We start from the raw sequence: 24,193 nt of genomic DNA, 5'->3' as shown, positions 1-24,193 counted from the left end.
TCAGGAGGGCTGGGAAGGTGGCTCAGTGGTAGAGTACTTGCCTTGCATGCCTGAGGCCCTGGGTTCGATTCCTCAGCACCACATAAGCAAAAAGAAAAAAGCCGGAAGTGGCACTGTGGCTCAAGTGGTAGAGTGCTAGTCTTGAGTTGAAGAGCTGAGGGACAGCCCCCAGGCCCAGAGTTCAGGCTCCACGACCAGGCCCCCCCCCCTAAAAAAAAAAGAATGATCAGGAATATTCAACTGCTTTTCCAGTTGGTAATGGGAAAAAAGAAGGAAAAAGAGAAGAAGAATGTAAAGTTAGAGAGCCCAAGAATGCTTGGGGCTGGTAGCTCGTGCCTGTTTATCCTAGCAATTCAGGAGGCTGAGATCTGAGGATTGCAGTTGGAAGATTCTCAAGGAAGTCCTTGAGAATTAGCCTTGAATGAAAAAGCTAAGGTATGGTGCCCATGCCCTGAGTTCAAATCTCAGTGCCAGCACAAAAATAAAACAGATCTCAAGAATTTTCTGAAGCTCACAGAATTGATGATGGTGCAGTAGGGCCTCAAGCTGCCTGCCTCCGAGCTGCAAGTCATCAGTACAGAAACGGAGAAGCCAACCCTGCAGTCATCGTATTCAGAGCGTCAAGCCCCTGACAGTGTGGGGAAGTGTCATTACCTGCACAGTCCAGCTGGGGACCGGGCTCGCCCTGATGTCATAGCAACAGTCCTGTTTCAGGCACTGGCTGGCCCTCTGAGCCACTATGTCCCATCTGTAGCCACCTGCCACATTGTGGGTGGGGTCTGCTGGGTCCAGGATGATGGGCCTGTAACACAGGAAGAGAGGTGCCCAGGCTTCTTCCTGCTTGGAGGCTCAAGCCAGGAGATACCTCTCAGCAACCTTTTATGCAGCCCAGAGCTGGCGGTCCAGGAGGGCCCAGAGACATTGCTGAAGAGCAAGAGGATGAAGCCAATGAGATTTCCAAGAATTCTTGGAGTGGGGAGTGGGAGGCCTCAAGAGGCATATTGGAGCAATAACAGATGTGCATTTGGGGAGGTGACCTTTCAAAGGGACAGTGGGCTGTTCAAATACAAGGTCAGATTGAGTGCTAAGTGTCTTTGGATAAGCGTAACAAGGATGACTTACTTTCTTTCTTTCTTTTCTTTTCTTTTCTTTTCTTTTTTTGGGTTCGGTCGTGGGCCTGAACTCTGGGCCTGGGCACTGGCCCTCAGCTCTTCAGCTCAAGGCTAGCGCTCTACCACTTGAGCCACAGCGCCACTTCCGGCTTTTTTCTTTTTGCTTATGTGGTGCTGAGGAATCGAACCCAGGGCCTCAGGCATGCAAGGCAAGCGCTCTACCACTGAGCCACCTTCCCAGCCCTCTTTCTTTCTTTCTTTCTTTCCTTCCTCTTTCTTTCTTTCTTTCTTTCTTTCTTTCTTTCTTTCTTTCTTTCTTTCTTTCTTTCTTTCTTTCTTTCTTTCTTTTCTTCCTCTTTCTTTCTTTCTTTCATTCTTTCTTGTCATGGGGCTTGAACTCAGGGCCTGGGCACTGTCCCTGAGCTATTTTTTCTCAAGGCTAGCACTTTACTACTTTAAGTCAAGTCACAATGCCACTTCTAGTTTTCTGGTGGTTCACTGGAGATGAGTCTTATGGACTTTTTTTTGCTTGGGCTGGCTTTGAAACTCAGATCACAGCCTTCTGAGTAGCTAGGATGACAGGGGTGAGCCATCAGTAACTGGCTTCGATGAACTTCAAACCATGTAGATCAAGTTTGACCTTTACAATTCTGTAAGGTGAGGGACAATTATTACAATTGTTCTTGTTCTTTTTTTGGGGGGGGGGTCTGGTTGTGGGGTCTGAACTCTGGGCCTGGGCACTGTCCCTCAGCTCTTCAGCTCAAGGCTAACGCTCTACCACTTGAGCCACTGTGCCATTTCTGGCTTTTTTCTGCTTATGTGGTGCTGAGGAATCGAACCCAGGGCCTCATGCATGCGGGGCAAGCACTCTACCACTGAGCCAACTTCCCAGCCCGATTGTTCTTGTTCTTATCCCCATTTTACAGGTAAGGAAACTGAGGCATAGACTTCCCTAAGTTCTCACAGCCAGTAGCTGGGGGCTCTCAGCCATTCTAGTTCTCCTGCCTCCACAAGAAGAGGTTAGTCAGCCTCCAAGCGTCTCTCCTTTATATAAATATTGAATAAATAAATAATCATCATCATCATTATTATTATTATTTTGTAGGTCGTGGGGCTTGAACTCTGGGCCTGGGCATTGTCCGTCAGCTCTTCAGCTCAAGCCACTTGAGCCACAGAGCCACTTCCAGTTTTCTGAGTCTTAAGGACGTTCCTGCCTGGGCTGGCTTTGAAGGGCTTTGAATTGCGATTCTCAGATCTCAGCCTCCTGAGCTGGCTAAGCATTATTTTTAAGCCTGGTGCTGGTGGCTCACACCTGTAATCCTAGCTACTCAGGAAACTGAGATCTGAGGATCATGGTTTAAAGCCACCCTGGGTAGAAAAGCCCAGGCAGTGAGGAGCAAAGAACAAGTAGGGAGAGTCAGGAGAGGAAGAAGGAAAGAGAGAGAGGGAGATTGGGAGAAGTAGAGAGAAGGAAGGGAAAGAAAGAGAGGAGAGAGAAAAAAAGAGAAGAGTAAGGAGAGGAAACAAGTAGAGAATGTCTGTAGGTTGCCGAAGGTATTTCTAACTACAATTTTCTGGATATCTTTATAATAAATCCTTTAGTAGGATCCCTGTTTTTTTTTCTCTTGTATAAAAAGACTCAGCAGCTAGGTGCTGGTGGCTCACACCTGTAATCCTAGCTACTCAGGAGGCTGAGATCTGAGGATCATAGTTTGAAGCCAGCCTGGGCAGGAAAGTCTGTGAGATTCTTATCTCCAATAAATGACTCAGAAAGAGCTGGAAGTGGTGCTGTGGCTCAAATACAGAGAGCTAGCCCTGAGCAAAGAGAAGCTTAGGGACAGCATTAGGTCCTGAGTTCTAGCCCAGGACCAGCACAGAAAATACAAAGCACTGATATGGTCTTCTGAGAGCAAGAGGGCTAAAAATGAAAAGTAGTGATTAGCTTTGGGAACAAGAAAAAGGCACAAAGCATCTGAAAGCTCCCTTCCCCAGGATCTTGACAGGCTGCAAACTTGAGACACTCTCCTTTGGAGATTTCAACACTAGCTGCTATGGTAGCTTTACTGTGTCCTTAATAAAGTTGATCCATAAAACTCTAAACTAGGCTTCCCTGAAGCCTGCTTGCCTGTCTGTCTGTCTCTCCCCCTCTCTCTCTCTCCCTCTCTATGTCTCTATCTTCCCCCACAAAGGGACGTGTTGGGCAGGTACCTCTGTTTTTTGAGCTGTTTTCTGACACAGTCACCAATGATTGGGTTCTGAAGTGAGTAGAACTTAGTCCAATGGATGCAGATGAGTTCATATTCCTGGAGCAACTCCATCACCGTGGTGAGGCCTTCCTCCAACCGGAAATTGTTTTCCTCCTTTGTTCCTTCTTCCCAGGCATAGACTGTCAGTAGTTCTAGGGCGTAGAGAGGGGGCAGATTGGCCCTGGGGCATTTGGCTTTCACATACTGTGGAAATAGATGGAGAGAGACAGACAGACAGACAGAGAGATCCAAGATTATATATAAAGATGGTACTGGGCCAGAAGATGGAAAATCCAATTTTTTACCTATGTTATTTGTGATGCTGATTCTTGTTTATGTTTTTCTCCTTCCTTCCTTCCTTCCTTCCTTCCTTCCTTCCTTCCTTCCTTCCTTCCTTCCTTCCTTCCTTCCTTCCTTTCTTTCTTGCTTTCTTTTTGTGTGTGTGCTGGTTCCTGGGGCTTGAACTCATGGCCTAGGTACTGTCCCTGAGTTCTATGACTTGAGCCACAGCTCCACTTCTAGATCTTTTGGCAGTTTACTGGAGGTAAGAGTCTCACAGAGTTTCCTGCCAGGGGCTGGCTTTGAACTGTGAGTCTCAGATCTCAGTCTCCTGAGTAGCTAGGATTATAGGTGTGAGCCACCAGCACCTAGCTGGTTTTATAGCCTACTTCGGTCTCTACTGGTGACATTAATTTGTGACTATGATTTTAGGATTTGACAAAAAATAGAATAGAAACCAACCAACCAAAGAAACAAAAACCTTCATCGGGACATTTTGAACTCTATTTGATTCTGTGTGGGTGCTGGGTGTGAAATTTAAAAAAAAGTTATTGGGACTGGGAATGTGGCTTAGTGGTAGAGTGCTTGATTCGCATGTGTGAAGCCCTGGGTTTGATTCCTCAGTACCACATACACAGAAAAAAGCCAGAAGTGGTGTAGTGGCTCAAGTGGTAGAGTGCTAGCCTTGAGCAAAAAAGGCTCAAAGACAGTGCTCTAGTCTAGAGTTCTAGCCCCAGGACTGGCAAAAAACAAAAACAAAAACAAAAACTTGCCATGAACTTATTCACTCAGGAATGACCATGATACTTAGGAACACAGCCCACTTATTTGTTGGGGGGCAACTGGTCTAGGGAGTCCCATCTTTGTTTCCATATCTTTTTTTTGGGGTGGGGTCCGGTCGTGAGGCCTGAACTCTGGGCCTGGGCGCTGTCCCTCAGCTCTTCAGCTCAAGCCACTTGAGCCACAGAGCCACTTCCAGCTTTTTTCTTTTTACTTATGTGGTGCTGAGGAATCGAACCCAGGACCTCAGGCATGCAAGGCAAGCACTCTACCACTGAGCCACCTTCCCAGCCCCGGGAGTCCCATCTTTGGATGATACTGGGATTTGAATTCAATATAAGCTCACACTTGCTAGGCAGGCACTTTACCACTTGAGCCAGGCCCCCAGCCCTTTTTGCTTTTTTCACTTATGGGACTTGAACTCAGGGCCTGAGTATAGTCCCTGAGCTCTTTTGCTCAAGGCTGGTGCTCTATTATTTTGAGCCACAGCGCCACTGGTAGTTAATTGGAGAAAAGAAAAGAATCTCACAGACTTTCCTGCCTGGGCTGGCTTTGAACTGTGGTCCTCAGATCTCAGCCTCCTGAGTAGCTAAGATTATAGGTGTGAGCTATCAGCATACCCGCTCTTTTTGCTTTTTTAGTTATCTTCAGATAAAGTCTGAAAATAACTGAAATCCTCCTACCTGTGCTTCCCTAGTAGTTGTGAGTAGAGGTGTGAATGACCATACCCAGCTTGTTTGCTGAGCTTGGCAGGGGAGGGGGAGAAGGGGGGGTTTACTTTTGCCTGGGTTGGTTTTGAACTCTGCCTTCTAAGTAGCTGGGATTTAGAGGTGCCACCAATACTTGGATTCATTTCCCTCCATGCAGTTTCCGAGAATGAAATCTAACTCTTCCTCTCCTTCTCTCCCTCCTCCCAGTCTCCTTCCTGCCCTCATTCCTGGCGGTTCCCTTACCTGATAATACCAATGTTTCACCAGGCGCAGGAGGGATTTCAGCTTCGTCGGTCGATGTTTCACAAAGTTTCTCTGAAGTTCACCAAAGGAGGGGGAGAAGTTTCCAGGGTACCTACAAGCCTGGATCAGACGCACGTAGACCTCAGTGGGTGGCTGAACTGAAGGCCCTGAAGTGGGAGCGAGCAAAGACAGACGCTGGGGATTCAGGAAGCCCGTCAAGGGGCTCAGTCAGGGAATAACTCTCCTTGGAGGAGAGTCCACTCATTTATTGGGGACAAGCTCTCCAGGGAGACTTGAGATCTCACGTTCTCAGACACTAAGGCTCTGCCTTGCTTGTGAGATTACTTTACTCTGGAAAGCCAGCTTTGGTCTTTTCTTTCCTAAGGCCATTCTAGGAATGGCCTCCCCGCAAACCTTTCCAGTTTCCTGCATCTTTTTTTTTGGTCAGTGATGGGGTTTGAACTCTGGACCTGGGGGCTGTCCCTCAGCTCTTCAGCTCAAGGCTGGTGCTCTACCACTTGAGCCACAGCACCACTTCTGGTTTTCTCGTTTTTGTTTTTTTTTTTTAATTGGAGATAAGAGTCTCATGGACTTTCCTGCCCGGGCTGGCTTTGAACCTCGATCCTCAGATCTCAGCCTCCTGAGTAGCTAGGATTATAGGCAGGAGCCACCAGCATCCGGCTACTGCATCGATCTTTGATCTCTTTCTAGGTGATTAATTAGATCCTCTCAATAGTCATAGGAAGGAGGCAGGCCAAGGGACACGTGATTTTCCTGCTTTCTAGGGCAGACAATCCTGTCTCTTACATAGTCCTCATTGAACAACTCAAGGTGGTCCTATGGTGAGTAAGGAGATGGCACCTGAGACAAACCCTATTATGGTTTGGCTGTTAAATATCCTCCAAAGTCCATATGATAATAGATACAATAATAGTAAGAGGCTCATGCTTGGTTGCCAGCCTACGAGGAGGTGGTGGTATTTTTAAGAGGCGGGGCCTAGTGGAAGGAAGTTAGGTTATTTGGGGAAGGCTCTTGAAGGAGTTTACAGAGACACTGGTTTCCTTCCTGGAGGGTGAACAAGCTTCTTCTCCCAGAGGGTGAAGAGGCTTCCTCTCCCATGTGCTTCCATCATGATGTTCTATGCTTCTAAAGTGTGATGCGGCCACAGACTGAAACGACTGGAAACATGAGCTTTCAGCTCTGTAAGTTGATTTTCTCAGGTAATTTTGTCACAGTGCTAGAAAGCTGACTAACACTGCTTAACTCAAACACCTAGGACTCTCTGCCTGAGCGTGAACAAAACTGGTCCAGAAAGCAGCTGTCAGTGCTAATGACCAGTGGGAAGTTGGTGGATAAAATATAGCACTGGAGATATATGAATTTAACCCCTCCCCCTTTCCATACAGCTCCTTCCTGAATGTTCTTTCTGCAATTGCCTAGGACACCCCACTTTTTTTGTGCTGTTACTAGGGCTTGAACTCAGGGTCTCACACTCTCACTTGGCTTTTTTTGTTTTTGGTCCCAGGCTGGTTCTCTACCACTTGAGCCACACCTCCACTTCTGGCTTTTGTGTTGGGTAATTGGAAGAAAGAGCTACTAACTAGGACTCCTCATTCTCACCCTCACCCCCAAGCACTGATCACCATGTGTATTGATCGCCATGCATGTGAGCTCTGCCTGCACGGCAGCCATTCAGCCCCAGCCCAGGACTTGGGCACAAGGAAGGAATGAAAGTGTTTATGTGACAAGTGAAGGGGTTTCAAGTCTCCTGTGGAGGGCAGGGGTGTGAGTGGCAAGCTTCTCTTCCCCTTACCCAGAGCCCTGAAGGCAGGCATGATGGTGACATTGATGGGCTCCATGGTGAGCACCAGAGCGCTGGGGACTTCTTCCATCCTCGCGTCTCTGAGCCCAAGGGCCAGCAGGTCCTTGGAACACCATACGCTCCTCTGCATGAGTTTGATGGCTTGGTAGATCTTGGCCTCTTCCCCGAAGCTGTGGAAACAGCTCAGGAACACTACCAGCTCCACATCCGTTTCATTCCTGAGTACTGTGCCATTCCCAAAGGAGCCCACCTGCAGAAGACAGAGCCCCGTCAACCCTGAGACCCTCTGCATGCCAGGGCAACCCCAGCACTTCACAGGAGATAGCTAATTCATGCACACCGCCCTCCTGAGGGATGGGTATGTACTGCAACATCCTCACTTAAACAGGCAGAAAAAATGAAATGCCTAGAGGAGGGAGTTGCTCAGTTTTCTGCCTGACTCTGCAGCTTTTAGCCTAGACTGTCCAGAAACTTGTGATCTTTCTGCATCAGTTTTGTGATTGCTAGGATAATAGGCATGCACTACCATGCCTGGCTTCATGCTTCATGGCTATTCAACTGCATGTCTCGCAAGAACTTAGACTTGGTTGGGAAGGTGGTTAGTGGTAGAGTGCTTGCCTGGCATGCATGAGGCCCTGGGTTTGGTTCTGCAGTACCACATAAAGAGAAAAAGCCAGAGGTGGTTCTGTGGCTCAAGTGGTAGAGTGCTAGCCTTGGACTGAAGAGCTGAGGGACAGCACCCAGGCCCAGAGTTCAGGCCCCACGACCAACCAAAAAAAAAAAAAAAAAGCACAGTAGTGTGGTCTCGTGGATTAGTGCATACAAGCCATGAGCTGCAGAATGGGTCATGAGTCATCTGACTTTGACCTTGACTTTTGTTTGTTTCCTTTTTCTTTTCCTTACTGGGGATAGAGTCCCAAATGTTCAAACTTGTTCAGTAAATGCTCTTAGATTCTCAAGCACATTGGGCAAATGCTCTACAATGCCCAACCTTGGGCTTCAAGGCCTAACCTTGACTTGACTCTTGGTTCTGTTTTTTTTTTTTTTCTTCTTCCCTTATCATATGATCCCTCAGAGCCCTAAATATATAAAATGAAAGTAATGAATCATGGGATCACTAGAAAGATTAGATTAAATACTGTATGCCAAGAGCTTGGTACGGTGATGGCCCACAGGAAGTGAGCAATTTATGTGTTGTCATATTTGTTTGTTTGTTTTTTAATCAGATAGACTCAGATAAATACTTTGGCTGTCTGGCTTCAGTAACAGCAGGAGATTGAGCTGGATGATTTTTTTTTTTTTGGGTCCGGTTGTGGGGCCTGAACTCTGGGCCTGGGCACTGTCCCTCAGCTCTTCAGCTCAAGGCTAGCGCTCTACCACTTGAGCCACAGCACCACTTCCAGCTTTTTTCTTTTTGCTTATGTGGTGCTGGGGAATCGAACCCAGGGCCTCATGCATGCAAGGCAAGCGCTCTACCACTGAGCCACCTTCCCAGCCCCGAGCTGGATGATTTTGAAGGTACCTTTTAGATGTTCAGGTCTCCTAGACCTGATCTCCAATGCCTTGCTGTTCCTATTATACAACGCCTGTCCTTCTCTGGCCTACTTATTTCTTACCCAGAGTAGAGAGGTGGAATTGCTGGGGAGGAATCAGATTCTAGGTGGTGGCTGACAGTGGACGTTCAAAATCACACCAATACATACACACACACACACACACACACACACACACACACACACACACACACGCACACACGCACATTAAAAAGAAAAAGAAAAAGAAGGAAGGAAGAAAAGAAAGAAGGATTGGTTAAGACTATCTAATTCTCCAGGGCCTTTTGACTTTGAGGCCTGACCCTCTTGAATTTTGAACCTAGTTAAGTGACGTGGGGCAGCTGGATATAGCTTGGAGACAAATCTCAGCCGAGGAGGCTTGATCCCTGACCATTGAGTTAACATTCAAATTCTAGCTCCAATGCTAGCTATGTGAGCCTGTGCAAATCACCGCGAGCCTCCATTTATAAAAATATTTTTATGATCAAAAAGATAAAGCATATGGAAAACCAGAAAGAAAATGCAAAGAGCATTTATGCATCTGAATAATTCATCTGAATCAACCAGTCAGATCCAACAGGTCCACACTTGTTACGTTTGCAACATTTAAACTGCCCAAAGAACATTTTTAGACATCTAGGAACTTTGTCCTGAAATATTTTAGTGTTAGCATACAAAACATTCTCTCTTGTGCTCCCAAGAATACTGTTACCCCTAACAAAATCAACAGCAACTCCTTCACTTTATCCAGATTATGTAGAAATTTCCCAAATTGGCCAAGTACCAAGTGACTTACACTTGTACTCCTAGCTACTTAGGAGTCTGAGATCTGAGGATCATGGTTCAAAGCCAGCCCAGGCAGGAAAGTCTGTGAGACTCTTATTTCTAATTAACTGCTAGCAAGGCAGAAGTGGAGCTGTGGTTCAAGATGTAGAGTGCTAGCCTTGAGTGAAAAACCTAAGCGTTTGTGCCCAGGCCCTGAGTTGAAGCACCAGTACTGGAAAAATCACAACAAAAATTTCCCCAGCTGTCCCCAAACCATATTTTATAAACAGCATGCCAGGACCCAACGAAAGACCTTGGATTGCATTTGATAGTTAGGAATCTGCCCGTGTTTCTATTGAATTCATCTGTAACTTGGGCAAAAGAACAAGATAAAATTTCACAGACAGAATTAGGCTATTGTAACCCAAATTGCAACCTATTATTATTATTAGCCTTGGTTGGTTCAAGACAGCAGTGAAGTGAGGTGTATGTGGTAGGCTGGACTGTTCCCAGCTGTCTGTAGCATGGTAGGGATAAGGAAGCAAGGTGTTCCCAGCATCCCCTGCCTGGCTGGGGATGGAAGAGCCAGATCTCACCTTGACCACCTTGAGCACCTGCACCTCCTGGCCCAGGCTCCGATCTCCCTGGAAACATTCTTGCCTCAAGAACTGCTCCACAGTCCGAACAGCCTCCAGCACCTCTTCCTTCCATTCATGTCTGGGCTGTAGCCACTGGCTCACGAAGGAGTCCAGCCTGGAGGCTGGGATGCTGTAGAGCTCCTGGGCCAGGGCCATCTCTGTGGAGTGGACCACCGCTGGTTGGTCATATATAGCCACACACTCCCCAGCCTCCCAGTACACACCTCCTTTCTTAAGGGGGCTCCTCTCCAGCTGGCTTTCAGCTCCTAGTGGGATAACGGAGCAGAATGGAAAAGGATCCAGGGGGATGAGTTGTCTGACTGGGTTGCTGTTCTTGAAGACCTTTTATTGTGTCAGGTGTGCTTAGTGACATGGGACTGAGGGTGACAGGTTTGAGGCCACCTTAACAGAGTTGGCATCCAGCCAATCTTTGGGTCTTAGGTTTCGATTCTTAGCTTTTGGAGTTTCCTTTTCATGATGTTTGGAAACTGAAAGTGGTTCTGGTTTGACCTGTCAGGAAGGGAGGGAGATCTAGCCCAGATCATCATCTCCAACTGTCCCAGCTTTGCTATAAGAAAAACCAAAGATTGGAAAGCGAAAGGTCTGGATTATGGTGGAGTTGAAGAATGAAGTTTCAACTCTGCATTCCAGTGTGGCCTTTGCCAGACTCTTAACCTCTCTGATCTTCACTTTCTTTATTCCAAAGGTGGATTTAATAATAACTCTCCCCCATTAAGCTTGTTGTGCTGATGGGGTTGAGAACACTGGGCAGAGAATACATTCTGCCAGTTGGGTACTGGTGGCTCACACCTGCAATAATCTTAGCTACTTAGGAGGTTCACATCGGAGGATTACAGGGTTTTGTTGTTTTTGTTTTGTTTTGTTTTTTGGTCAGTTGTGGGGCTTGAACTCTGGGCCTGGGTGCTGTCCCTCAGCTCTTCAGCTCAAGGCTGAGCCACAGCACCACTTCTGGTTTTCTGGTGGTGCAGTGGAGATAAGAGTCTCATAGACTTTCCTGCCCGGGCTGGCTTTGAACCTCCATCCTCAGATCTCAACCTCCTGAGTAGCTAGGATGACAGGCGTGAGCCACTGGCACCAGGCTTTTTTGTTTGTTTGTTTTAATTTGGCAGTACTGAGGTTTGAACTCAAAGCTTCCCACTTGCTCAGCAGCACTTTAGCCATTTGAGCCACATTCCCCTGGTCCCCCACCTGCATGTGAATCTTAAAGATGAAGAATCCTGCCAGGCAGAAGAGAGCAGAGACTGAGAAGTGGGAATGATCCTGGGATTAGGGGTTCCACCAAATAAATATTTTGGGGGTGGTGCAACACTCACCACAAACTAACTGACACTCCCCTTTGACATCATTTGGAATTCTAGACTAATAAGTAAATAAAGGTGTTTCCAGGAAAGACTGGCTTTAGAGTAAGAAAGAAACCTCTGCCCTCACCACTGTTGGGTGAGCATTATTTCATCTATGATGGACTTAAAGAGAGGTGAAGGAATGAGGAAAAGTTTTCAGACTTCCCAACTCCAGGTTCTTGAGTCTTTGGACTCACACTATTGGCTCCCTTGGTGTGACTCACACTAAATCACACCACTGGCATTCCTGGGTCACCAGGTTGCAGGTGGCATATTATGGGATATCCCCAGCCTCCATAATCACATAAGCCAATTCTCATAATCAATCCCCTCTTTCATAGCTACATATATTTCTTATTAGCTGTTCTCTGGGGAATCCTACAGCTATGCCCAATTTTAAAATCCTTGGACTTCCCCCTCCCCCACCCCAGACCTGGGGCTTGAACTCAGGGCCTGGGTGCTGTCTCCGAGACTCTTTGTACTCAAAGCTAGTGCTCTACCGCTTGAGCCACAGTGCTACTTTGAGTTTTTTCTGAGTAGTTTATTAGAGATAAGAGTCTCATGGACTTTCCTGCGGGCTGGCTTTGAATCATGATCCCCAGTTCTCAGCCTCCTCCTGAGTAGCTAGGATTACAGGCATGAAACTAGCACCTGGTTATCCCTAGACTCTTACAAGCCATTCAATTTTTTTTAACCTAAATTAACTGAAATTGAGTCTCTGTGACTTGTAAACCTGTGTTTTTATGATCTAAGAGTGAATGGATAATTGGTCACAAAGTTGAAGGAATCCACTAGGGTGTTCAGGCCCAGGCTGGACAGAAACAGGAATAAAGCCAGGGTATGGAGGAAATCCAAGAGTCAGCAGTTCGAAGTTCTTCCTCCTTGAAACCCTATAATTCTCTCCTTGGCACTTGATCAAAGTCATTGAGTTCCTCTTGGGTTCCCCTAGTGATACTGGGTTGTTTGATCCACAGGCTCCCAGAAATCCTCTGTTGGGAGGTAGCAAATTAGGGAGCCCCATCATCAAAATTCACATCTTTCTATTCAAACAAAGCAGGATCAGCTCCCAGGATTGTGGATTTTTATACACTTTCCCCTGCAATAATTAGGGAAGGAAACTTAACACACGTCAGAAACTTTCACAAATGTTATTTTAGTGCCTAATATTACAAGATTTCTCCATTGCTTCCCTGGAAATAAAACAGAAGGGAAACTGCTCCTAGGAATTCCAGGCATAATAGATAAATGGAAATTGTCATGATGAATGTCAGGATGAATATGCAAAATTTGTGGATAAAACAGAAATGACTTCTATTGCCCAGAACTTAACACATGGCTTAGAGCCAGCGGCAAACGAGGCTGGCAAATGTAGTCTTTAGCAGTGTACTTAGTGTAGTAGCAGTGTACTTACCTAAAAATTCTTAGAAGAAAGGGAAAAGGATATTGGAGGAAAATAGAAACTGCATGCCCATCTATTATTTGTTTTTGCTGTTTAAACTAGGAGTGAGTAAATTGCCAAATGCAGACAGGAAAACAGAATTCCTGCTATTCCGATCTGGGCTATAAAGGGGGAACTTGGAGAGAACTAATAATAGCTGGCTCATGTGGTTTAAAGTCTATCATTTGGGGCCTCAAATGCATCCACTTTTTATTCCTGTGCCTAGCTCCAGCCCAAACTAGCATCATGTCTCCCTAGACCACCAACAACCTTCTAAAGCCTGTCTCTACTTCTCTCTTCCCAGAAAGCCTTTCTGCCAATTCTTGACCATGTCAAGGTTTTCCCTCTCCTCTAGGCTCTGAGGATCCAATGTAGGACTGCCTTCCCAATTAGCCCATATCAATTTGTCATTTTGTGTCAGTCCTGGGGCTTGAACTCAGGGTCTGGGCACTCGTTCCTCAGTTGCTTTTTTTTTTTTTCTCTTTTCTTCTTCTTCCTCTCTTATGGTTGGCACTACCATTGAAGCCAAAGCGCCACTTCTGGCTTTTTGATGATTAATTGGATATAAAAGCCTCATAGACTTTCCTGCCTGGGCTACCTTGAACTTTGATCCTCAGATTTAAGTCTCCAGAGTAGCTAGGATTACAAGCCTGAGCTATCACTTTTTTTTTTTTTTTTAAATATCAGCTCATGTTCACAGGGCTTTACAGTTTTTAAATTTTTTTTTTTTATTAATTTGTTAGTATAGAGGTGATATACAGAGTGGTTACAATTACATGCATCATTAATAAGTACATTTCCTTTTGTATGGTGCCATCGGTTACACATATATTGTACAAAGGGATTTTCATATGAGTCAGTCAGGGAGAATTGCCAAAACTTTTTGTTGTTCTTGTTGGTTGTGGGGCTTGAACTCAGGGCTTGGGCACTTTCCCTGAGCCTCTTTGTGCTCAAGACTAGTGCTCTACCGCTTGAGCCACAGCGCCATTTCTGTTTTTTGAGTGGTTAATGGGAGATAAGAGTCTCATGGGGACTTTTCTGCCTGGGCTGGCTTCGAACTGCTATGCTCAGATCTTAGCCTCTTGAATAGCTAGGATGACGGGAGTGAGCCACCAGCACCCGGCTTGCTGAAATTTTGCCAGTCTAAGAAGTTACCAATGATTCTGTTGATCTGGGATTCACAGTTGGAGATGGAAAGACTTGAGAGTTGGAATGTTGAAAGATAAAAATACAAGAGATGGGGAAAAGGCAGTTGACTGTGCACAATGGAGTTGTGACCCAGCATTCAGCAACGCAAGCACCTGGGAATATTTGATGTGCTTTTGAGCAATGAAAGACGCTAGAGGGACAGGCAAGGTCTCAGGCTCAATTATCCAGGGCCCCGAATGCCAAGCAAAGCCATGTGAACTTCATTCTCTAGGTGATGGGGGAGACACAGGTGAATTCTAAGCAAGAGAGGGATAGAGGCCTATGTACAATGTATCTGATATATTCATTATTAGAGAGAATACAGTTATCATCGAGTGGGGGAGGGGCAGGCTACATCCTGAGCATCCAGATGTGAGCACCCCTGCAGGGGGGAGGAGGTTCAGCTTCTCCTAATGAGAATGATGGTGTCACAGTCTTTGATATTCAGGTTTGCAAGACTGCTGGGATTCTTCAGTCTCAAGGACTTTCCTGCCTGGGCTGGCTTTGAACCACCATTCTCGGATCTCAGCCTCCTGGGTAGCTAGGATTACAGGCGTGAGCCACTGGCGCCGGGTGCTTCCATGTCTCTCTGTTTAACGGTCACCGGCATGTCCCTTGCTGGCTGGAGGCGAGGGAGAAACAGATGAGCCAGGGCCGTCTACGGTCCCTTCTCTCCAAAGCCTCTCCTTTCTGCCTATTGGTGATATAATTTATTTTCTTACTGAGACACTGTCAAAAAATAAATAAAAGAAGGGACTGAGCTGGACACTGGTGGCTCAAGCATGTAAGCCCGGCTACTCAGCAGGCTGAGATCTGAGGATTGCGGTTCAAAGCCAATCTCAGCAGACAAATCAGAGAGACTATCTCCAATTGATCAGCAAAAAGCCAACATAGAGGGGTGGCTCAAGGGGCAGAGCACCAGCTTTGAGTGAAAAAGCTAAAAGACAGGGTCCAAGTCCTGAGTTCAAGTCCCAACAGCAATACAAAAAACAAAAAGATAAAAAAGGAGGAGCTATTAATAATTACAACAGACAACAAGGCAGAAGGCTATCCTAAGCAGAGGAAGCTATTTGGTTATCCTAGATATACACTGAGCTTTGAGCACTGAATCAAACTTTGTCCCTGGACTCACTCAAGCTGGAGAAACAACTGGTAACAGATCTCCAAATAATGCTCCTGTGCGGAACTACCTATTCCAAGTCTCCACCTGTCGTGTGGTAATGACATTAGTACCTCTGATGGCACATTACAGTACTGATATTTGAGAGACTAGAGCTTGGGGTCAAATGGAAAAATCTGTGTCAGGCTCTGGGGTGTATGGTTATTGCAAAAGTCTACAGAGTAGTGGTTAAAAAAGTCTTTTCTCCCTCCCTCTCTCCCTCCCTCCATTCCTTTATTCCTTCTTCTTCTTCTTCTTCTTCATTTATTTTAGGTGTGCTGGTCTTGGGGCTTGAACTCAGGACCTGGGCTTTTGTGTTCAAGTGCTCTACCACTTAAGTCACAGTTCCCCTTCTGGTTTTTTGTTGGTGGTGGTGGTTGTGGGGCTTGAACTCTGGGCCTAGACACTGTCCCTGAGCTCTTCAGCTCAAGGCAAGGGCTCTACCACTTGAGCCATAGTGTCACTTCTGGTTTTCTGGTGGTTAATTGGAAAGAAGAGTCTCATGGACTTTCCTGCCCGGGCTGGCTTTGAACTGCAATCCTCAGATCTCAGCCTCCTGAGTAGCTAGGATTACAGGCGTGAGCCACCAGTGCCCAGCTCCTTCTGACTTTTTTAGTAGTTAACTGGAGATAAGAGTCTCATGGGCTTGTTTGCTCAGGCTGGCTTTGAACCATGATCCTCTGATCTCAGTCTCCTGAGTAGCTAGGAGCTAGGAGCCATGGTGCCCAACTTCCCATTGCATTTTAAGTAAAGTGGAAACACATGCAGACACAGGCACAGATGGTTGTCGGATCCAGGGAAGGAGGTGGTAAGTGGATGCCTGGGGGTGGATTTCTGGGGAACTGAGGAGGTGTGATGGGAGGCACATCATTTCTTGCTGCCCTCCCAGAAGCCTCCTGGTCTGCTGCACTCTCTGCCTATGGTTGGCTGGCTGATGGGTCCGAGCGAGGCTCTCGTTACCTGCCTTGCTTTCCTCGCTGTCCACGAGGTTGTGGGCTGTGGGAAAAGTGACAAGAGTCTCTCGAAGTAGCAAGTTGGGAAGATTAAAATCTGCCAGGGAGCTGGAAGGCTCAGCCCTGGATTCTGAACACTAAATTCCTTCATACACTGGATTCCTCTGAACACAGATCCAGGACAGCAGTTATCTGTGTGTGTGTGTGTGTGTGTGTGTGTGTGTGTGTGTGTGTGTGTGCAAAACCATACCAGGGAGCCTGTGCAGCTAGGATTGTTTGGAGGCCTGTGATCCTCACGTGTGTCTGTGGAAAGATCTGTTACATTTCTTGTTGAGAAGACAAGAAGCTGCATTTTCTTTTCTAACCACAAAAGAGGCAACACAGGATAGGTTTATGTGAGGAATTCTCAGATCATGTTTCTGAATTGCCTACAGAATAGGGAAGATTGTCTTCCCATTTTACAGATTAAAAAAAAAAAAACCCACCAAGCTGGGTGCTGGTGGCTCACGCCTATAATCCTAGCTACTCAGGAGGCTGAGATCTGAGGATCACGGTTCAAAGTCAGCCTGGGCAGGAGAGGCTGTGAGCCTCTTATCTCCAATAAACCACCAGAAAACCGGAAGTGGCTCTGTGGCTCAAGTGGTAGAGCACTCGCCTTGAGCTAAAGAGCTGAGGGATAGTGCCCAAGCCCAGAGTTCAAGTCCCACGATGGACAAACAAAACAAAACAAAACAAAGCACACCACCAAGGCCTGGGCATTTGGAGCAGAGGGAAGAATTGCTCGCGTGGTTTGTTGGGATGTCACGTGGTTTGTTGGGATGTCTACGTGCTGCCTGTCCTGGGAATTTAGGGGGTGCTGTGGGGAAAATTCATGTAGGGTTAGTATGAGGTCTGAACTAAGTCCTAATTATGGAATGGAGTCTTACCTGTACTTGCCAGCCTGGCCTGGGGACTTTTTGTAAGCAACAGACCTGCCGTAGGCAGTTACCAGCTTCTTCAGCCACCTGGGCCCATCCTTGTCTCCTTCCCAAGTTATTGGTGGGGTCAGCTGGGTCTAGGATAATGGGCCTGGAGAGAGAAAGGAAATAGTGACCTCTGACATTCATATCTGGGATTGTGCATGCCCCATGCAGGAAGAGCTGATGGTGATATGAAGCTCTTAGTTCTGGAGAGAAGGCATAACCTGTCTAAGTCTGCCCAGAGTGCATCTCACATTTTGGCCAGATTGCTCTTTCTTGTACCAGAAGGTATGTGTCCAGATGAGAAGTCTAGAACTGCCTCCCATTTTACAGCCTTGAAGGAGTGAACCTGAATGTAATGGTAAAGCCCTAGAGAGGGCAGATTGGAACAATTCATGGGAAGGGACTCGGAGCTGGATCATGCCATACCTGAAGCTGTTTTTAATCATTGAGCTTTTCAGCTGCAAAGAAACTAGTATGTTTCTTTCTTTTTTTAAAATTATTTTTTTAAGGCTTTTCCTTAAAGCTGAAGGTGATACAATCAACACAGTTACCTGGAACTCTTCAACTGTTGTTTGATGGCGTTTCCGACAACCTCGTTTTGGAAATCGTAGTATTTGGTCCAGTAGATGCAAATGTTTTCATAATTTCTGAGGAGATTCATCACAGCTATAAGCCCTTCTTCCAACTTGAAGTTCTCTCCTTCACCTGTCCCCGTCTCCCAGGCGTAGATGGTCAGGAGCTCCAGTGCATATTTTGGGGGCAATGGTGCTCGATATTTGTGTTTCACGTACTGCACATATGAATAGGGGAGGGAGGGAGGGCAGGTGAGATGACTTAGAATTTTAGGGTCACTCTGCTCTCTGATGTAGCACAAACCATGAAATGGTGAGATCTAGAGGGAATTATGACCTTGGCAATTAAAATCTCAACCAAAGAAGAACAATTTTTTGGGGGGGGTCTGTCGTGAGGCCTGAACTCTGGGCCTGGGCACTGTCCCTTAGCTCTTCAGCTCAAGGCTAGCGCTCTACCACTTGAGCCACAGCACCACTTCTGGCTTTTTCTGATTATGTGGTGCTGAGGAATCAAACCCAGGGCCTCATGCATGCAAGGCAAGCACTCTACCACTGAGCCACCTTCCCAGCCCAACAAGTTTTTTTTTTTTTTAATGGACCTTTTGGGCTTCACCAACCCATGCTGTTGGAGGAAGTCATAGAATATAGCAAATGTAGGACATCATTGGAGAAAAACAAAAACACACAGACGACATAAGAGAACAAACTGGCCGGGTGCCGGTGGCTCACACCTGTAATCCTAGCTACTCAGGAGGCTGAGATCTGAGGATTGCAGTTCAAAGCCAGCCCGGGCAGGAAAGACCGTGAGACTCCTATCTCCAATAAACCACCAGAAAATGAGAAGTGGCGCTGTGGCTCAAGTGGTAGAGCGCTCGCCTTGAGCTGAAGAGCTGAGGGACAGCGCCCAGGCCCAGAGTTCAAGCCCCGCAGCCCCCCCCCAAAAAAGAGAGAGAGAACAAACTGAAAAATGAAAGCAAATGATTAATGTGAAATGCCCAAACTCCTTCTAAAAAATTTCAAAACATATCACAATCTTAAATAAAATCCCTTCTTTATACCCTTCTTCCCCCTTACCTCCCTCCCTGGTACTAGGACTCGAACTCAGGGCCTGGGCGTTGTTCTTTGGTTGTTTTTGCTTAAAGCTGGTGCTCTACCACTTGAGCCATAGCTCCATTTCTTTTTTCTTTTGGTAGTTAATTGGAGCTAAGAGTCTCAAGACTTTCCTGTCCCAGATGACTTCCAACTGTGATCCTCAGCTCTCAGTCTCCTGAGGATTACAAATGTGAGCCACCAGCACCTAGCATTCTCTAACTTTTTGAACCTAAGTTATATGTCAAGATAAATAATGAGCTAGAAGTGGCTGAAGTATCTGGACTGGTAATAGTATTATTAATTTTTTTTGGCAGAGCTGAGGACTGAACACAGGGCTTTGCACTTGCCAGGCAAGTGCTTTTCCACTGAGCTAAATATATATATATATATATATGTATATACATGTGTATATTTGTCAGTCTTAGGGCCTGAACTCTGGGCCTGGGCGCTGTCCCTCAGCTCTTCAGCTCAAGGCTAGCTCTCTACCACTTGAGCCACAGCACCACTTCCAGCTTTTTTCTGCTTATGTGGTGGAGGAATGGAACCCAGGGCCTCATGCATGCAAGGCAAGGGCTCTACCACTGAGCCACCTTCCCAGTCCTTGTTGTGTTGTTGTTTTTTAAGTTTTTTAATCTGCTATCATTTTTTTCTTCTTTTTTTTCCATTGTAGGGCTTGAATTCAGGGCCTGGGCACTGTCCCTGAGCCTCTCTGTGCTCAAGGCTAGCGCTCTACCTATGAAGTCAAGTACCACTTCTGGTTTTTGAGTGGGTTAATTGAGGAGAAGAATCTCACAGGGACTTTTTTGCATGGGCTGGCTTCCAACCACAATCCTCAAACCTCAGCCTTCTGAGCAGCTAGGATTACAGGTGTGAGCTGCCAGCATCTAGCTTGCTATCTTTTTTTTTTTTTAAGTAATTAATTTTTTTGTGCCACTAGTAGGGCTTGAACTTGGAGCCTGGGTGCTGTCCCTTAGCTTTTCCATTCAAGGTTGGTGCTCTACCACCGAGTCACAACTTGTCCCTGCATCCCCCTCCCTTGGCCCAGCACCTTCTTACCTGCAGGTACCAGTGCTTCACCAGCAGAAGAAGATTCTTCAGTTTAACTGGACGGCTTTTCACAAAGTGTCTCTGTAGCTCTGTGAAGCTTGATGAGAACTCGCCAGGGTGGCCCTCGCTAGTTATTAAATTCTCATAGATTTCTGGTGCTGGTTTAGAGTTTGGGTTAAAGGATCCTGAGAGGAAGACAGGAAGATATGCATATCATCTAGCATATTATAACATATGCATCAATTGTTTCTTGCAACACTCTCTCCAGGAACTCCCTCCCTTCCTCTTACCCTCCCTCCCTCCTTCCCTCTCTCCCTCTCCCTCCCTCCCTCCTTCTCCCTTTCTCCTTCTCTCTTCCTCCCTCCCTCCCTCCCTCCCTCCCTCCCTCCCTCCCTCCCTCCCTTCCCTCCCTCCCTCCCTCCCTCCCTCCCTCCCTCCCTTCCTTCCTTCCTTCCTTCCTTCCTTCCCTTCTTTCTCCCATAGGTCTTGGGCTGGAACTTTTGAATCTTTTGCTCAAGGCTAGCATTCTATGGCTTTGAGCTACAGTGCCACTTCCGTTTTTCTTGTGGGTTAATTGGAGATAAGAGTCTCACAGACTTTCCAGCCCTGGCTGGCTTTGAACTGTGATCCTCAATCTCAGCCTCCTGAGTAGCTAGGATGACAGGTGTGAGCCACCAGCGCCTGGCCTTGTCCTTTCCTTTCCACCTCCCTCCCTCCCTCTTGCCCTTCTCTCCCACCCTCTCTTCCTTCTTCCCCCAACTTGTTTCTCTGGGCCTAACCCCGCGCCATCTTTACCCAGGGCATCAAAGGCCGGGAGCACATCCACCCGCATGACGTCACTGCTCTCCTTGGGCTGGACCATTAAGGTCAGGGAGCGCGGGGTCCTTTTCCCCTCTCTGTGTTGGACCACACTGATGTTGTAGGCCAGGCTTTTTCCGCAGCGCTCCAGTTTCTCCTTAATGAAGTCGATGATGTCTTTTCGGTGCTGTGCCTGATCCTTGAAACTGGAAAAGCAGCTTAGGAACAGAACCATGTCCACGTCTGAGTGCTGATTCAGTATGGTCCCCTTCCCTGAGGAACCTCCCTGTGGAGGAAGATAAAGGTAGCTTTAACTTGACGCCCAGGGTGACGGTGAAGCCCAGCAGCACCCGTGGGTAGGGCCCTGTGTACAGCCCGCCCAAAGGAATCGATGGTCTCCATCATACATAGCAGCCATTGCTGTGGAAAGAGGTTGAGCATCCCAACTCTAAACCTCAACAACATGAAATACAAGCCAGGTGCCGGTGGCTCACGCCTGTCATCCTAGCTACTCAGGAGGCTGAGATCTGAGGATCATGGTTCAAAGCCAGCCCTGGCAGGACCGTCTGTGAGACTCTTACCTCCAATTAACCACCAGAAAACCCGAAGTGGCGCTGTGGCTCAAGTGGTAGAGCGCTCGCCTTGAGTTGAAGAGCTGAGGGACAGCACCCAGGCCCAGAGTTCAAGCCCCATGACCGACCAAAAAATAAAAGTGAAATGCTCCCAAACCTCAAACTGTGGGTATTGACCAACACAGGTGAGGAATTCCAGCTAGTGATGAGCTATAGTGAGAATACAGGTGCACTGACAATATTACTCTAAACCGCTTTAAATGATGCTTATAAGGTACACAGAAAAGGAAGTGGCGCTGTAGCTCAAGTGGTAGAGCACTCGCCTTGAGCTGAAGAGCTGAAGGACAGCGACCAGGCCCAGAGTTCAAGCCCCACGACCGACAAAAAAAAAAAGGTACACAGAAAAGATTCACACACACTTCATGCTTTGTTTGAGGTGCCATCCTCAAGGTAAATATTCTAAACTCGGTGGCAGGGATCCAAAATCCAAACTCTCTGAGTCCATAAATGTCTTGGGTAAGGGTTAGTCAATCTATATTATGGCTTTCTCTTGATTTAGAAAAGTTAAATACCTGGTAAATAATTCAAAGGATCTAAATGAAATGTAAAACACAATTCCCTGCCCCTCCCAGGACCTTAACACACTCTCCCTTAAAGTCATGTCTGGTTTTGAACTAGGATTTTTACATTCCAGCCTCTCTCACTAGTGCCTGGCTAATTTTTGATTGATGTTAAAAGTTGAGTTATGTAGTGGCGTTGTGGCTCAAGTGGTGTTGTGCCCAGATAGGGACCCCCAAAGACCTCCAAGGAGCCGATTCTAATGCAAGCACACAAGAGTCGACTCCCAACTGTCACCTCTGCAGCGGGTCACGATTGAGAGCCCCGCCTTCCAGGGTGGCAGGGTTTTTATCACTATTAGAGCAGGAGGAAGGGGGTTTCCAACTTAGCAGTTACATGATTGGCTAACAATTGCATAGCTAAGGGTTAGTAAGTTTTGTCACATTGGGGTTAGGAAGGTAGAGGGCTTGCCTCACATGCATGAGGCCCTGGGTTCAATTCCTCAGCAGCACATAAGCAGAAAAAGCTGGAAGTGGTACTGTGGCTCAAGTGGTAGAGCGCTAGCCTTGAGCTGAAGAGCTGAGGGACAGTGCCCAGGCCCAGAGTTCAGGCCCCACAACTGGCAAAGGAAAAAAAAAAAGGTTTTGTCACATTCTTATTGGCTAGTACAATTGGTTATTCTTTACCAGTTTTAGCAGATGGTTAGCCAGTGTTTTACAACAGCCTTGTAACAGTCTCATTAAGATAGGGCAGCAAGCTAAACCACAAAAAATATGCTGGCATTGCAATGCTTGTGGTCTCAGGGCTCTGGGGACTCTCGCTCATTGGCTGTTGCTAGTGGAACTTATCGGGTAGGGTACAAGTGGGACATCTGTGGTCATTTCAGTGACCTAAGCTCATAGGCTGGAAATAGGCCTGGTCTCAAATTGGAGTTTTTTTTTTTTTTTTTTGTCGGTCATGGGGCTTGAACTCTGGGCCTGGGCGCTGTCCCTCAGTTCTTCAGCTTAAGGTGAACACTTTTACCAGTTGAGCTACAGCACCACTTCTGGTTTTCTAGTGGTTTATTGGAGATAGGAGTCTCAAGGTCTTTCCTGCCTGGGCTGGCTTTGAACCGCGATCCCCAGATCTCAGCCTCCTGAGTAGCTAGGATTACAGGTGTGAGCCACTGGCGCCCGGCTCAAATTGGAGTTTTTATGCACAAAATGGTCATGGTCTTGCTAGGGCTCTACAGTGGTAGAGCACTTGCCTTGAGCTGAAGAGCTCAGGGACAGTGCCCAAGTCCAGAGGTCAAGCCCCATGACCAACCAAAAAAAAGCTGAGTGATAAGCCAGGTGCTGTATCACACCTATAATCCTAGCTACTCAGGAGGCTGAGATCTGATATTCCTGTTTTGAAGCCAGCCCAGGCAAGAAGTTTGAGGGACTCTTATTTCTAATTAATCACCAAGACAGCTCAGGGACAGTGCTCTGAGTTCTGAGTTCAAGCCCCAGGATCCCATCCTTCCCTCCTACCCCAACACACACAAAGATGTTGAGTTACAAATGAGTACTTTGTCAGGGTAAACTGTATTTATGAATACTGAATTAGCTGGTCAGGCCCTGAAAACCCATTTAACTTACCAAATGCCTTCTGGTATGACCTAATTGCAAGGTAGTTCCTTTTTTTGGGGGGGGGGAGGGGTCCAGTCATGGGGCCTGAACTCTGGGCCTGGGCGCTGTCCCTCAGCTCTTCAGCTCAAGGCTAGCGCTCTACCACTGAGCCACCTTCCCAGCCCCTGTCAGTACCATTTTATAAGGTAAATATAGTTTTTTTTTTTTTTATGACTGAAGGTAAAGTGGAGTTTCTTCAGCAAGAAACAAGCATAACATTTTATAGAGTCCTGCTACCCATTTTCCACCAGACTCCTTGGCATTGAGATCACTGAATTCATCACCGCCAGCCACCACCACCACCATAATCCCTCAGCTCTATGGAATCATTTACTGCATCTTCCCCAAGCTTTTTTCTATTTATGGCTCATAAGAATCCTAGGAGACCGGAGCTCAGAGATAAAGTGATACACTCCCTCCCCCCGCCCCCTCCCCCCCCCCCCCAAGATCCCACAGGAGTCCAGCTAAGACCTAAACCCCAGAGTCCTGTATGCTCACCTTTACCACCTTCAGGACCTTGACTTTTTGGTCCAGAACCAGCTCATCACGGAAGCACTGCTCAAGAAAGAACCCCTCGATTCTATGCCATACATCCTGAATTTCCTCCTTCCAAACCCTTTGGGGCTGAAGGTCTTGACTCAGGAAGGTGCCCAGCATATCCCCAGGGGTCTCATACAGGTTCCGGGAGAGCTCCAT

General features: G+C 46.9%; 2 protein-coding genes across 2 annotated transcripts in view; both read right to left on the bottom strand.

The window, feature by feature from the left end:
- Positions 1-10,326, bottom strand: part of CUNH12orf43 (chromosome unknown C12orf43 homolog) — a 20,027-nt gene extending 9,701 nt beyond the window's left edge. Inside the window, exon 1 of the mRNA XM_042669608.1 lies at positions 10,323-10,326. The gene's annotated coding sequence lies outside the window, so the exon portion shown is untranslated. The remainder of the gene's footprint in view (positions 1-10,322) is intronic.
- The window catches only part of Oasl (2'-5'-oligoadenylate synthetase like), a 26,690-nt gene extending 2,497 nt beyond the window's left edge, over positions 1-24,193 (bottom strand). Inside the window, exons 1-12 of the mRNA XM_042669590.1 lie at positions 23,996-24,193; positions 20,716-21,004; positions 19,930-20,105; positions 17,761-17,999; positions 17,174-17,315; positions 14,686-14,757; positions 14,103-14,118; positions 10,107-10,414; positions 7,184-7,442; positions 5,371-5,537; positions 3,321-3,562; positions 655-802 (exon numbers count right to left, since the gene is read on the bottom strand). Of these exons, the coding sequence (XP_042525524.1) occupies positions 655-802; positions 3,321-3,562; positions 5,371-5,537; positions 7,184-7,442; positions 10,107-10,414; positions 14,103-14,118; positions 14,686-14,757; positions 17,174-17,315; positions 17,761-17,999; positions 19,930-20,105; positions 20,716-21,004; positions 23,996-24,193 (2,256 nt within the window). The remainder of the gene's footprint in view (positions 1-654; positions 803-3,320; positions 3,563-5,370; positions 5,538-7,183; positions 7,443-10,106; positions 10,415-14,102; positions 14,119-14,685; positions 14,758-17,173; positions 17,316-17,760; positions 18,000-19,929; positions 20,106-20,715; positions 21,005-23,995) is intronic.

The sequence above is a fragment of the Dipodomys spectabilis genome, unplaced genomic scaffold (assembly GCF_019054845.1).
Source record: "Dipodomys spectabilis isolate Male_0828 unplaced genomic scaffold, ASM1905484v1 ptg000499l, whole genome shotgun sequence".
Lineage (NCBI taxonomy): Eukaryota > Metazoa > Chordata > Mammalia > Rodentia > Heteromyidae > Dipodomys > Dipodomys spectabilis.
The sequence above is the reverse complement of the archived record's forward strand: the minus strand, read 5'-3'. Positions and strand labels throughout refer to the sequence as shown.